The sequence below is a fragment of the Rhagoletis pomonella genome, unplaced genomic scaffold, assembly GCF_013731165.1.
Source record: "Rhagoletis pomonella isolate Grant_MI unplaced genomic scaffold, Rhpom_1.0 Rhpom_scaffold_00005, whole genome shotgun sequence".
Taxonomy (NCBI): domain Eukaryota; kingdom Metazoa; phylum Arthropoda; class Insecta; order Diptera; family Tephritidae; genus Rhagoletis; species Rhagoletis pomonella.
Window position 1 is genome coordinate 67,387,453 of NW_023458559.1, and position 15,038 is coordinate 67,402,490.

Genomic DNA, 15,038 nt, shown 5'->3' on the forward strand with positions numbered 1-15,038 from the left:
CCCAACATTTACGATATTAAATATTTGATGAAATCGTGTAAGAATTTGAAAGGTGGCCTACAAGAGGTGGCCGATCAATTGGAATTGCGACGTGTCGGGCCACAACATCAGGCCGGTTCTGATGCGCTGCTCACCGGAATGGCATTCTTCAAAATGCGTGAGGTACATAATGACAATAAGAATTTTATTATTGAACCGACATCGACATTTCTCGACTATGCCGTCGAGTTTAACAACAATAACAACGTTTAAAGAAATGAAAACGCAAAACAGAAGAAGAAAAAAGGATAGATAATAGAAGAGAAAGAAAGCATAATGAAACGATATAAATGAAAGAGCATATTAAAAAACGCAAAACAAGAGAACGAAGCGATTTTCGAGGAGTTAGCTGCGTCTAACAACTAAAACATAAACACAAATAATTCCTTAAAAGTTAGAGAACATGAAAATTCAATTCAACTTTCAATTCAATGCCGAGCAAACAAAATGCATTTTCGATTAACATGAAAACGTTAATTTTCACACATTTCACTTAAGTCATGTTCTTGTTGAATTTATTTTCAAAAAAAATGTTTTTTTTTTTTTTACTTTTCTCAATGGCGATTAATTGTCGCCGCGCTAATTGGCGTTACACAATTTTTGACTAACTGCTTTGAAATGCAGTCAGTGCACCATAAAAGACTGCAAATGCCTACAAATCATATTAAATTTGAAAAACAAAACAAAAAATGAAAGAAACAATAAGTTATTTATTCCCTCATGTGTTCATTGCCAATTAATACGAATCGTGCATAGGCTTTGTTGGCTGTATTGTATTGAATGCAAGACGATTGATCAGGTGACGTTTGTTGCCAAAAGTATATCACAAAACATTGATAATTTAAATTGTTTTACATTTCTTTCTGTTTTTCAATGAAGCATTATTGTTCGCACAAAAACGTACTGTGCAAATCTTATATACGCTTTAAATGTATTATTGATTTCATTTCACAAACTTTCCGAACTCGCTTGCTGATCATGCATTTCGGTCTTGCCTTTTTTATTGGTTTTCAAATTTTTCATTTCTTAGAAGCACTTTTTAGTGGTAAATTATTGTTCAAGTCGCGCGTTTCAAAATGCATTATTGAACTTCTAAAATTATAAGTTTTTATTTAGTCATAGCTTTTAGCATTTGATATTTTAACTTGTTTGAGCTGAATTAAAATTTTTATTGAAGTTTAATTTCGTTCAGCGAACTCGAATTGTTTATAATAATTAAAAAATAACATTTCTTAAAAACTATGATGCTCTGAAAGCTGTGGTCTTTGAGGCATTTGTTATTTCTTTGATTTTTAAGTGCTGTACGCATAGGCAACTGTTTAAAATCGAATGATTTCAAGCGAAAGTACGCGTTACGCCTTTTTACTTACCGGAATCTCATAATTATTTGCCTAGTATTCATTCAGTTCAAAAAAATCAACAGCAGAGGTTCAAACCTAACCTTGAATTATGCACCTGTTCGTATACGAACAATATTTATTTACCTACCTCTGCAATCTGCCCCTTTTGCTACCTTTTTCTAAAGAATTCATCGGTTGTCTCTCGAATAAAAATTCATTCTAGCCTAGAAAACAAACACTTAATTTGTTAAATTTCTTCTGGCATTAATTTTCATCAAGCGCATAAAAAAATAATTCAAGTTCTATTGAATATAACACACATCATTTTTTTTAAATCATTCCTTTACAAAATTCATTTGGTTCCTTAAAAATGGCTCCCTAATTTCCAACACTCCAAAATTGATATTTATGACTCACCGTTGAGTTTTTAACACTCAATTTTCCAAACCTTTTTTTATAAGAACTTTCGCATTGAATTATTTTTTATCTATCTAAATTCGGCAAAAACTTTTTGTGAATGAAAGCATTTTTTTGGCTACCTGTAATGGTGCAACTAGAAATTTTTTCACAAAAAACGTTTATTAGTAAATTATAGTATAATATATAATTTGTGTTTTCCAAATCAAACAGTATTTTTGTCCAATTTTGAATTACTCAGAAACGAAACCATAATTTTTTAATTTAAGTTTTGCGCATACTCTGTTTTGTTATTTTTCCTCTTTTTTGCAAATTATTATTTTACTATAATTTTATTAGTTTTTAATAATATTTACACTCGTTGAATTGAATTGAATTCTTGATTAACAAAAATTATTGCAAAAATTCCAAAAAAAAAAATGTTGAATTTAATTGGAAACATTTTTTGTTATTGTTGTTAATTAAAAAATGCGAAATAAAGCAAACTATCACTTTGAGTTTTCATTTCTTGGAGCAAAAACAAACGAACAGCATGGAATCTGTAAAGTAAGCTATTGTATTTGACTATAATCTAATAGCTAAAGAGAGGCGGGTAGCAAGCTTGAATTGCTTTGAATTTTTGGTACTAAAACTTCAATAGCTTTGCTGATGATGAATAGAAAAAGTTGCAATGGAACGTGTTTTTATTAAAGTTTTTAGGTCCCTCTTTCGAAGATGAAAAAAATGAAAATTTAAATTGGAAAACCCTCAAAATCAAACCTAAAAACTTAAGCATTATTTTTTTTATATTTTCGAGTTTTCCAATTAACGGAGTCAGCTAAATATGTTATCAAAAATGGACAATCCACAAGCAGCAATTTAAAAATTTGTTGTAAAGTGTTCCTATAATATAAATTATAGCAAAAACATGAAATACCTACTATTTTGAATTTTTTCCATATTCAACAATTTTTGATTGAGCTTGAGGCCGTTTTTGATGAAAAACTATTGGGGAAAAGCAAAAATAATTTTGAAAAAAAACGGCAATAGTGATAGCTATTTCCATATTTTTAAAATTTGTATAGTTATTTTTTCTGCGAAATTATAGCATTTGAAGTAAGCTGAAGAAATGAAAATTGAAAATGAAGAAACGACGAGCTATGAAATGTCAAAACTTAGTAAATATTTTTTTTTTATCTTTGCTATATTTTTTTATTTTTGCCTCTAAAGCAATGACGAGGGACCCAATAGTCCCTATAGTCAGGTTATTCCTCTTACTATGTTATATTCCAACTGCTGTGAGTAATCTTCAGGTATGTCCAACGTTGCTCCACTGATACACGTATGGTAATACCGCTGAGGGCCAGAACCACGTGCAAAAGTTTCTGCTATGTTTACGTCTTCAATTCTTTATTTCTTATGAAATGTTATATAATTTTAAAATGTATATTGTGATTTTTGGTTGGAGACCTTACGATTCACAAGTGTTGTGTTATTCCTCAAATTTAATAATTATTAATTATGCGTCAGATTATATTAATTCTGTATGTGTTTAAATGGCAGGGAGCTAGCTATGTCATCGTACCGCCAGGTTATGCCTACAATTTAATAATTTTATAATTATTCGTCGAATTATATTTGTTAAAATGTAATTTTCTACAATTTAGATAAAATTTATTTCTTTAAAATTTTCATTATTTATTTCTTGGAACAGTTATGTTGACGAATTTTTTATTTCACAGTTAATTTGTTCATACGATAGTATCGTTTCAACGGTACGTATTTAACATTTTCGTTTAATTGCAATCTTTTAATTCTTCATATCAACGTGTATTACTTTGATATGTAAATTTATTTTCTAGATATTATCTTCACTTTATTCAAATTTAAAATGTTATTTTAACCAAACGCCTTAATTTTTTTATAATTATTTCAATCTAAACTGAAGTTATGGAAGAAGATTTAGGGTTTTTGCGCTGACATTTGTGTCTTAATAGGGTCCCAAAAATTTTGTGTACCAGAAAACTTTTTTATAGGGGAGTTTTGGCATACTAAAATTATTATGGCAAGATATCTACTAACACTTTCAATCGGTAGAGCAAATAATATTAGGGCGCCGGTTCAAAGTTTTTTTTATAGCGATTTCAACACAAACTACAGGAACTTTTTATAGAAATAATTGCAGTTCGTTCTAACCGCAAGGTTTTGTTTTTTAATTAGTGAGCTGCAAAGTGTTAACTAATTCAAAAAATTTCATTTAAAAAAATTCTATAAATCGAAATCATTCGCTAATTCCAAAAAATAATTTTGAAATTTATTTGCTTTCACAAAATTTTCACAGAGCTAAAAGATTATCGAGTGTAACTAAAAATGAAAATTGAAAATGATACGTGCTACTAAATATAAAAAATTATAAACATTTTTTAAACGTGAGCAGTTTTTGCTATAAAAATTAATTATTGACAAAATCGGAGCTAAAATTGTGCAAATTAAAGGACCTTTTGCTTTTTTATAAGATGACATATTTTAAGTTTGTATGGAAAAATAATAGTACACAAAAATTACATTTTTATCGCATACTTTAATAATAGTCTTATAATTTTTTATGGGTGAATTATGACAAGTTTTTTGATTACTTGTTGTATAGTCTACTACCGTTTCAATTACATAACCAACTTAATCGAAATTTGATATTTTTTATAGCCGTATAGACGTTTTGAGCTGCTCAAAACCCACAAAAACTTCACCTTTTTCAATAAATTAGCTCCAAACCGCCTAGTGATTTTGTATAAGCATTACAAGAAATAAAGAGTTTGAAGAAAATGTAAGCATAATTTAAAAAAAACAAAAATTATAGCAGCTCAAAAATAGGGTAAAACAATTTCGAAAGCATCCCGCGCCACGAGCATATTGAAGGCAACATTTTCAAGTAGCTGTTTTTTTATTAAATACACACACACTTTAACTATGTTATTCAATCTAAGCCGTCGACTCTCTCGTAGGTGATTTTGAAAAACTAGAATTAATTAAACTACAAACATTTGCTCTCTCTGGTTGAAATATATACATAAATTGCACAGTAATCGAAGTACATAGTTTAATTATATAGCTTTAACTAATTTAGAGATACCATAATAAGTAATGAATTTATTATAAAAAATAAACGTTTAACCTAAAAAACCATAAATCCGATATTTTTATAAAACCCGCTTGGAAAGAAATTTGTATATATTTGTAATGGAAATCACCTTAAAATGGAAGTTATAATTTTTAATTTTTTAATTTTTAGGACTATAAAAATAGTGGCTGACTTCTGGTATTGATTTAAAAAAAATTGTGGGTGAAAAATATTTTTTCAATAGTTTATTGCTGAAGAGTAAATATTGTTTCACTTGTTGGTGTTTCTCTTATGTAATTATTATTTTCTGCCTTTTTTCTTTTAATTTCTGGTTTGTTAAATTTTTATTTTCTTTGTGTTTTTCTTATACAATAAATTTTTTGGTATATCTTCTTTTAATTTCCTGTTTATTTTTAATTATCTCTTGTATTTATTTTATTTTTATTTGATTCATATCTTATTTCATATCACTGAACCGCTATTTGCGAATGTTTCGCTTATTTCTTTTAACTTTTTTAAATCAAAATCTGTAAAAAAAATTCTTCACATTTATTATGGCAAATTGAGCAAAAAAGAAAATTGTTCAAGAAATTATGCTTTGATTCTGCCTAGAACGCTATTCAGTAGAGATACTTTGTATTTTTAATAAAAAAATGTCGGTTTTTGATACCTGATTTCCACCCGGAATATTAAATAACAAAAGGTTTTAATTACATGAAATGAGTCTTTGTTGCATTAAAAATGTGGTTTAAAAAAGAGCTTAACTGAATTTCCACTAGGCATTAAAAATACCTGTGCCATTACGTTCTTAAAAATAGTCATAATGTACATATATTTCCACATGGCATTTTTTTAATGGCAAAATTATTTGTCATTTCAATACCTAGTAGAAATTCGGCATTCAGGACTTCTCTTTATGAACGCAATGTTGCGGGTATTTTCGAATGACCAGCTTCTTCATTAAAATATTTGTCATTTAATTCCTAGTGGAAATGCGGTATAAAAAATACCCCGTCATTACGTTAACAACAAAAGTCATGGCATTTTTTTAATGGCGCAATTTTTTTTTGTTTTTGTCATTTCAATGCTTGGTGCGAATTCGGCATAAAAGTTAAATCTAATAGGGGTATTCTCGAAATCTTGCAAAGCATTTTAATTTTCAAATTTATGAAAAAATTTGCAAAACTTCGAGAATAGCCCTATTGTTTTTGCTGCCTTGGATCTTCAACTTTTACAACAAAAGTTTTTTTGTTGTCAATAAAAATTTCGTCATCGCTTTTTTTAACAACAAAGTTGAAGTTTTTGTACCAAAATTAAAAACTTACAGTTAACTTAAAATCAAAGCAATGCAAACAAATTATAAAACTGTCGAGAAACAATTAAGAGATCATTGATTTTTTACAGTACGTATTTGAAAATTCTTTTTCAAAATCTTTCAAACTTTTTTCTCTAAATTTTTAAGGCAGTTATGCTTAAATTTGCAGAGAATTTTAAGAAATTGTATTGAATTTTTTTATTTATTTAACAAGTCGAGGCCTACCAACTAAATAAAACTCAAATTTTCGAGCTTGTAAAAAAAATGCATAGTTAAAAATTCAAAGGGCAGTAAGCAAAAGCAAAGTACTGAAATTTTTTCTAAAACATTATTACATTATAGCGCAACAATGACATCAGAAAAATCTTAAAAAAAAAATTACAGTTAAAATGTTTTTTTTTTTCAAGGAAAAAAGTTGCCGTGATTTTCGGACATATTTTTTATGTTTTGGCCTTTATTTTTATGCTCATAATCAGGCTTTATTTATGTATTTATTTTTTCTACGAAACAACATTAAAAAAAAAACCAACCCAAACCTTAAAAAATCTTATTCCGTAAATGTTTCTTTGCTTATCTCACGTTTTGGAATGACATAGTAAATGTCAGAAAAGACTTATCAAATTTTAGTCATTGCATCCTTTTTTTATTTATATACATATGTATGTATGTTAGTAAAAAATCTTTAAAAATTTTGGATAGATATTTTTTGTCAGAAAAAGTTGCCAAAAATATTTTGAACATAATTTTTTTTTTTAAATTTCTGAAATTTTCATACATTTTTTGTTTCTGAAACGTATGTACATATTTCTTGTGAAAGTCTGCTAAATTGTCTGCTAAATTTTTACCTTTAAAATATTTTGTTTGTTTTCTTTGAAACGTACATATATTTTTTGTAGAAAAGTCTTAAATCCAAAATTGTTATATTTGTTATTTATTTATTTGACATTTTTAAAGCTTTTATACTTTTATTTATAGTTTTACCTTTGATACGTAATAGTTTTTTATGAAAATTCTGCTACATATTTTGTTTTTAATTAATTTCTTTTGAAAAAAATATATTTTTGTGAAAAGCTGCTATATTTTCCTTTTAAAATTTTAAATTGTTTCTTGTCTTTCCTTTTTGAGCATAATTCCTAAATATTCTTAATATAAAAAATTTGTTAGTGCAAATTTTTTTTAAGCTAACTTTATATTCTATCAATTTGTTTAGTTTTAATCGAACATTTTTTAAGCTTTTGTGCACAGTATACATTTTTAGAAATGTTAATCATTTTCTGTTTTGCTAAATTAAAAAAATATCTTTTTGCATAAAAAAGATTACTAGATCAAGCAACTGTTTTTTTCTCAATCCCAAGTAATTTAGAAACGTCAAATATGATACGATGTTCTCTTAATCACGAAAATTTCAAAAATATTTCGACAGTTAGATACGTTTCTGAACTTTAGGTTTCGGAACTTTGAAGAAATATTGCTTATTATCTTAAGCTCAGAACACACGGCACTTTGAATCGCATTTAATAATAATAGATTGGCGCTTACACATATGTTAGTGTTTGGCCGAGCTTCTCCTCCGATTTGTGGCGTGCGCCTTGATGTTGTCACACAAGGGGGCGAGACCTACAGTTTTACGCCGACTCCGAACGGCGATTGTATTTTTTGAGCAGCTGTTTTTTCATGGCAGCAATGTTTGCCATTGCCTGCCAAGGGGCGACCGCTGTTAAAAAAAAAAAAAATGTTTCTAAATTATTTGCGATTATTTGCCACTACACCATAGCGGCCGCCGCATTTACTTTACGAATAAAGGAGACAATTCAAAGAGGATAGTTGAAATTAAAAACAAAAATGCATAACCTTTTCTTTTTTTGTTATACTTCAACTTTGTAGAAGTAAATTACTCTATTCATCTTTACATAACCTAAAATATTTATATTTAATTTTTGTTTGTATAGATTTATATATTTTTAGAACTATTTTAACTTTTTTTATTGAAATTTAACAATTTGCCCGGTATTTCCTTTTTGCGCTGTCGAAACTCTCAACCTAAATTTTATTTCGCATCTCTTTTCCCTTACTACAGATGTTCTTTGAGGATAATATCGACAATGCCAAATACTGCGGACATCTCTATGGACTTGGCACATCATTTATAGTAAACGGTTCCAACTTCCACGACAGTAACGGCGAGAGCAACAATGCATCGTGATTCGTTTTCATTGAACGGACGGTGAATAAGGCGAACTGATTAAAAAGTAGGATTCCAAACGTCGTGCAGAAGATGTTAGATGTTTTTTTTATTATTCTAAACAAACAACAGCAACAAAAAATAAAAACACAGTAAGGCAATTAAGTAGGCAAACTAACTGGTTAAGAGAGAAATTCAAGCAATTCTTAAACAAACAAACAAAAAAACAGCAAACGGCTTAAGAATAAATTGTTGTAAACAAGGAGGGCGAACAAAAAATCATCATCTAAGTAAACTAAGCAATGCATCCTGCACACTGCAGCTATCAGGCGGGGCGAGACAAAAACCGCAAACTTGTTAGATGATCACTTAGAAGCATAACAGAAACAAAATTGAAGAGAAATCAAACAAAATGGCACTAATTTATTTACAAAATATTATGTTTAATCAATGATTATACGAAAAAATTCGGGTACACATACACAAATGTGCACTTTGTAAAACAAAAAAAAAACAAAAAATGTGAAACAATAGTAAACATACATTTTTTTAACGCAAACTGCTACCTACATATTTCTACCATTATTAACTACAACAATAACAAATGCAATCGTTATTGATTACAACTTATTCAACGTCTTGCTAATATTTATATAAATATATTACTATATGTATGTGTATGTAAGTTAGAAACTTTAAGCTACTTCTAAAAGTAAAACTCTAAATGTAAATCTAACTTATAAAGAAATCAAAAAAACGTACGTAGAAATATATATATTATTATACATATACATATACTCCTCTGTAAACGTTGTTGTCGTCCCTTCCTTGTACGTGCAAAAACCGAAAACATTTAATTAAACTCTAAAACTTGTATTTTGTTGTAGGAAAAAGTAAAAATTATACAAACAAAAAACAAGTAAAACAAACCACACTAGTTTTAACAAGCAGAGAAAAAATAAAATTAAAAAATTATAAAAAAATAATTGTAGTTTTTTTTAATTCGTATTTCACTTTACCACGCACCAAGCAAAGAACTTAAAAAAATATAAATTGCATCACAACGAAAAAACTGCAGTTTATGCTGCACACCCAGACCATTTTGCATTTCGGTTGCTCAATTCACTTTTTCAAGCACTAGCGCCCGCATGTCACCTATGTTTCCTCCATTTTAATCACTCGTGCTTCATTTATTATTGTACATCGATGCAATAGCAGGATCCTCAGTCTCATAGATTATTAGCACATCACGAAATTTATCTAGCAGTTGCAGCAATTCGGCTGGACGCAAACTTTGAAAGTACATAATTTCCTCTAGGTGATGTTCACTTTTGAAATAACCCGCTTGATAAAGTTTAACCAACAAAGAAAGATCATCCACATTCGACGATGCTGGTATGCGCCTTATAGCCGCACGATCCGCTTCATTGAAAACGGAGAGAAGTTCTTTGATTTTCTCTTCATCCTCGATGGAGGCGATGCTTTCGCAGTTTTCAGTGCTAATGGAGGCGGTCATGCTGTACAAGGTAGATATACATGATTTCATACTATTTTATATTTATTTAGCACGCTTACCTAAAATTGGACTTGTGACTAGACGAAGGCTGCGCCACTATATTGTCTGATGCCGTTGAACAGCCGCCAGAGTAGCGATCATCAGTAATCGAACGATGGCTGGTGTGTGGCACTGGCAGCGGTTGGCTGGCGCAGGAGAGCAGTGAGCCAACGTTGCTGCAAAAATATTTAAATAAAAGCTATACAAATTTTATCAAACATAACTGCCTGGCTACTCACAGCTCATCATCGCTGACATTAATGCTCCTACTCAGCGGCGATATCATCAATTCGCCCACATTGCCGACACCCATAGAACTGATTGTATTGGTGCCCTCTTGCAAATCCATTAGCGATGACTTGTGTTCATTTTCAGCATCGCTACACCCCGAACATTCGCTGCCTGCCACATTCATCGTGCTCACACCACCATAGAAATCATCAAAATCGCTGGGCATAAACTGTACATACGTATGTAATTGCATAAGCAGATGATGCTGCAGCATCCACACAACCATTTGAGCGAGCATGCCTTGTCGCGCTGACTGCTGTAGCGGTGTGGTCAAATGTCCAATGGAAGTAGGGAGCGAAAAATGTGAAATGGCATCAAATAGTGACATGCCAGCAAAGCGCGCAGAGAATTTCTCCACTAAATGCGATTTTGTATGCAACGGCGCATCGGGGGCAATCACATAAACATTCGTTTCGCAGAGTGGATATATAATAGTCGCCTTGCCCCAGTAAACCAAGTGTGAAACCATTTTGTAAACATGCTCAATGCTCATATCTGCCTCGGAGGCAAGCATTTGCAAACTCATCAAAGGTGTGTAGATTTCTACTAGCTGTAGTAGCATGCGCGCTGCACGCGGTGGCACGCAATCGAGCAACTCGGCATAGTCAACGAGCAACATACCATGATAGGGCTTTAACGAACGCAAACAGCGGTCTATAGCCTCCGGGTCAACCATGCTGCCCTTCTTGTGCAACTGATGCGCTTTCTGTGGCAGACAGAAGCTCACTGTCAAGTACTGATTTAAAGTTGTATTCAGCAATCCAGTTGTGCATAAATCATGATAGATTGACTTGAGCGCTTGCGCCAAAGTACTGCGTTCGGCGATGGCATCAAAAGTACGCTCCAACGGCTGCTGTTGTGACGACAGTTCGTCATGTGTGCGTGCCATAAGCATGGTCTCCTCGGTGCAGTAGCCAGTACGTTGCTCCTCGACACGTAAAGCCAAACCCAGCCGTTTGCTTAGTTCATAATAGCACTTTACTATGGAGTAACTGGCCTGCGCATGTAAGGCAAAGACTATATTTATAAGCATTTGCTGTGGCTGAGATTTCGGCTGTGGCAAAATTAGCACCGAAGTTGTTGTACTACCACCAGGCACGCCCTGGCCTGACCCAGCAAGTGGCATATTCGTAGATGTGGTGCTTACATTAGTGCTGGCAATGCCACTACTTCCAGCGCTACTGCGTTGCTCTGTGCGTGGTATTAACGTAGGGTGCGATACGAAACGCACATCATTTACTTTTAATTCCAGTTTTTGGTTGCACAACTGCTGCTTTACAGCAAATAGCGTGGAGAGAACTTCATCGGTGAAGCCCTCCAGCTGTCCCTTCGGTACTGTAGTACACATTGCGCTATTGCAAACACCGAATACGGTGGTAGGTGCAACATTTGGTGGAGGCACAGTCTGTAATAGTTCATCGCTACTGTTAATGGCATAGGGATTGCGCTTTCTGCAAGTCTCCGAGGAAATTTGTGAGACTAGTGATGTGGACGAACTGCTCATTGCTACATCAACCAGAGGAGGATTATTCAAAACTGGCGCTGAAGCAGCGAGTGGCAAACCTTGTAACGGTGTCTTATCTGTGTTTTAAGGCAGTGGGGCGTGAATTATGCGAATTTTTTGTTGTTTTGTTTTTTCATAAGAAACTTACCTTTATAACCATTTTCGTACGGATAACGAAACAATAGACGATCACCTTTGCTGTCCATGTAAACAAGCATTACCGCAATAGGATTTACTTCCATTTCCCTTATTTTGTGTGGAAAATGATTAAAATTGTATAGTAATTGCGGTTTCATTTGACGAACGAACAGCTGTATTGATTGATTGCATGCTGATAAGGAATGCTGCTTCTTCTGACATTACTAGATCGCTCACAATGGATCAAGAATCGTAACAAAATAAGCAGCTCTATAAAAAATTAAATTTCGGTTTCGGGTTTTCAGAGTTTTTCGTTTAATCAAAAATAAATTTAAAGATAAACCTTCAGAACACTTCTCTTGCAGTAGACGAACATTTCGAGCAAGTGGAATAACAGCGTTTTGAAAGTGTACTCAAATTATCCCCGTAGAAATATTAGGCCAGCAACACCGCTCACAGCTGTCATTGGTTTATTTTTGTGCCTTCTTTCCCGGTTGCAGGAGCAATCGTTGTCCAGCCATTTTTGATCGTTGTAGTTCCTAAATCGCGCAATTTCCGTTTTTAATTAACACTTTAGTTATGAATTAATTAGCGGATGAGCATAACAGCATCCACTCACTATTAAGAAGCCGAAAATGGTACGTGTAAAGTGTGTATTTCTAGTCAAAAAAAAAAAGTGTAAACGTTGACCCAAAAGTAGAGGAAACGCACATTTTTTCGCAATATGCACGAAATATTTATGAAAATGTTTCCAAAAATAGATTGATAGCAGCGTAGCAACGTTGGCTGCAGACTTCGGTGTTGCTGCGCTGCACTTAAGTAATAATACGAGCTCTCTATATTGTTTCTTTATTTATAAATTTCCAGGCAGTGATTGGTGCACAGCTGGTACTGACGCTCTTAACATTGAGCGTTATACAGAAGCTAAGTCCACATTTTTCCTTCGCCAAGTGGATATTATGCGCCACAGGTCTATATAGATATCTACATCCTTCAGATGATGAGCTGCGTACGCTAGCTGGTGTACCTAAGGAGAAGCATACGAAAGGTGGGGGTAATAAAGGAAATAAGGGGTATGATGCGCGAAATGGTAGCGGGCAATTTCATATACCACGCAACTTGGAAGTGCAATTGGAGACAACGCCGGTGGTGGCTCGTGACGTAGTACATCTCAGGTATTTCACGGAATACCAGTGGTTGGTGGACTTCAGCGTTTATTCAGCCCTTGTGTATATATTATCCGAGGTAAAGAATTTCAGGCCTGTAATGTTTGCATTATAACAAATGTTTTCCCACAGATCTACCACTACTATTTTCCGTTGAAAAATGAGGTTAATCTGAGCATGATTTGGTGTCTGCTGGTTGTCTTTTTTGCGCTGTAAGTAAAGGACATATACATTTAAAAAAAACAGATACTTATTCATGGTATCGTGTCTTTAGCAAACTACTCTCCTCACTCACCTGGTTGTATTTTCAAAACGAGGAGTCCATTGGGGAACGCTCCATGGTCATAGTTGCCTGCCTTGTCTACCTACTTATTGCAATGATTGTGCTCATCATTGATGAACGTAATCTGGAGACTGGTATAGAACACGCATACAGCAGCTTCAATGAAAGCGCCTCCAAGTTCCTCACTGCACAGGGCATGACTTCGTCGTGCGTATATATAAAATGAATTTTGGTTTTTACGTACGCTTACTCAACTACTCTTTTATTCACAGTGGGCCCGCCTCAAAACTGATAATTAAACTATGCATGGCTGTTTGCTGCGGTATACTGGGCGCTCTATTTACTTTTCCCGGCCTGCGCATGGCAAAAATGCATTGGGACTCACTGAAGTACTGTAGCGGTCGCAAGCTGCTACAATTGTTACTCAATATTAGTTTTATTTTACCATTTCTACTAATAATACTCTGGATAAGACCGATTAGCAGGGAGTATTTGACTGAGCGCGTATTCGAAGGCAGGGAGAAGCCTTTGTATGTTTTCGAAAATTTATTTAATTTTTATGTTGGATTTGCATACATAACATTTCTTTACTTCCGCAGACTTTCAGTGGAGGCCTTTGAGACCATTCGCCTGCTAATTGTCATATTAATCGTACTACTACGTTTCGCTTTAATACCAATCTATTTGCAATCGTATCTAAATTTAGCGCATGATAAAATCGAGGATTTACGCAAAGAAGCTGGTCGTATTACCAATGTGGAATATCAGAAAACGGTTGCGCTTTTTCATAGTTTCAATTATTTTTATATAATCCTAGTGTATTTTCAGATTTCCTCCATATTCTACTATCTCTGCGTGGTGACCTTGCAATTCGCCGCACCACTCTTGCTTTGCTTATACCTCACATTGATGTATAAAAGTTTAGGCGAATTTACTTGGTCTGGCATATTGCGTGCTAGTACCAGCGTTTGTACTGATATGTGTCCTATAAGTGATGCGCCACAGGACGATAGTCTTATTGAGGCTATAACTACTATGCCTGCGCCGCCAGCTGAAACAACAGTCTTGAGCAGTATGCCATTGCCTGAAAGTGTTGAGCCAGTTGGTGAAGATTTTAATATTCTGGAATCTGCGAATGCGATACATGAACAGTGGATTAGCTTGAAAAATGTTTGCACATATAAAATTATTATTAATGTTTTATTAATTTTGAATTAATTTCTTGCAGGTTTTCAATGCTGATGTGTACAAGGGCTTCCTTGGCTTTGCCAGCTGGTGGAGTTATTTTACGCTTTTTACCTCCTCAGCACTCGGCGTTGTCTATCAATCTTATTTCAACCAAATGTGAAGCGTTAATATTTTTTTAACATCATTTCTGCAAACTCATATTTTTTACATCGCATTCAGGAAAGAACTGCGAAAAAATCTTAATTTTCAAATATTTTTCGTTTAATTTATAAAATTTCAGAAACATACATACATACCTGCGTGCCACGCATGCTTTCAATCCGAATTCATGGAACATTTTTTAGTTTTAAGTTTAATGGCTGGTTTCTCACTAGCCATAATTGTTTACCTAAAGTGTTTGCTTTTGTATTTTTAATTGGCAGTCAGGCAATAAAGAGGCATAGTGGATGGAATGTAAACATTATTTTTGTGTTATGACCCGGTTTCTTAGAGGAGCTAAACCTTAGCCACCATGATGGTAACC

At 33.1% G+C, this 15,038-nt stretch overlaps 3 protein-coding genes across 5 annotated transcripts in view; 2 read left to right on the forward strand and 1 right to left on the reverse strand.

The window, feature by feature from the left end:
• The window catches only part of LOC118739415 (CCR4-NOT transcription complex subunit 7), a 12,190-nt gene extending 3,043 nt beyond the window's left edge, over positions 1-9,147 (forward strand). For all 3 annotated transcript variants that reach the window (XM_036470714.1, XM_036470713.1, XM_036470712.1), the window contains 2 exons: positions 7-162; positions 8,286-9,147. In XM_036470714.1, the coding sequence (XP_036326607.1) occupies positions 7-162; positions 8,286-8,411 (282 nt within the window). In that variant the 3' untranslated portion in view covers positions 8,412-9,147. The remainder of the gene's footprint in view (positions 1-6; positions 163-8,285) is intronic.
• A 35-nt stretch (positions 9,148-9,182) lies between these two features.
• Positions 9,183-12,079, reverse strand: LOC118739414 (GATOR complex protein NPRL3; the record flags this gene model as incomplete). The annotated part of the gene is given in 4 exon segments (XM_036470710.1): positions 9,183-9,907; positions 9,966-10,121; positions 10,185-11,817; positions 11,889-12,079. Coding segments are annotated over 4 exon segments (2,268 nt in total). The 5' UTR covers positions 12,037-12,079.
• Positions 12,080-12,332: 253 nt separating this feature from the next.
• On the forward strand, positions 12,333-14,973 carry LOC118739417 (transmembrane protein 161B). The gene is made up of 8 exons (XM_036470716.1): positions 12,333-12,516; positions 12,746-13,123; positions 13,177-13,256; positions 13,319-13,534; positions 13,600-13,857; positions 13,927-14,101; positions 14,156-14,497; positions 14,556-14,973. The coding sequence occupies exons 1-8, from the start codon at positions 12,514-12,516 to the stop codon at positions 14,673-14,675; spliced, it is 1,572 nt and encodes a 523-aa protein (XP_036326609.1). The 5' UTR covers positions 12,333-12,513; the 3' UTR covers positions 14,676-14,973.
• The last annotated feature ends 65 nt before the right edge of the window (positions 14,974-15,038 follow it).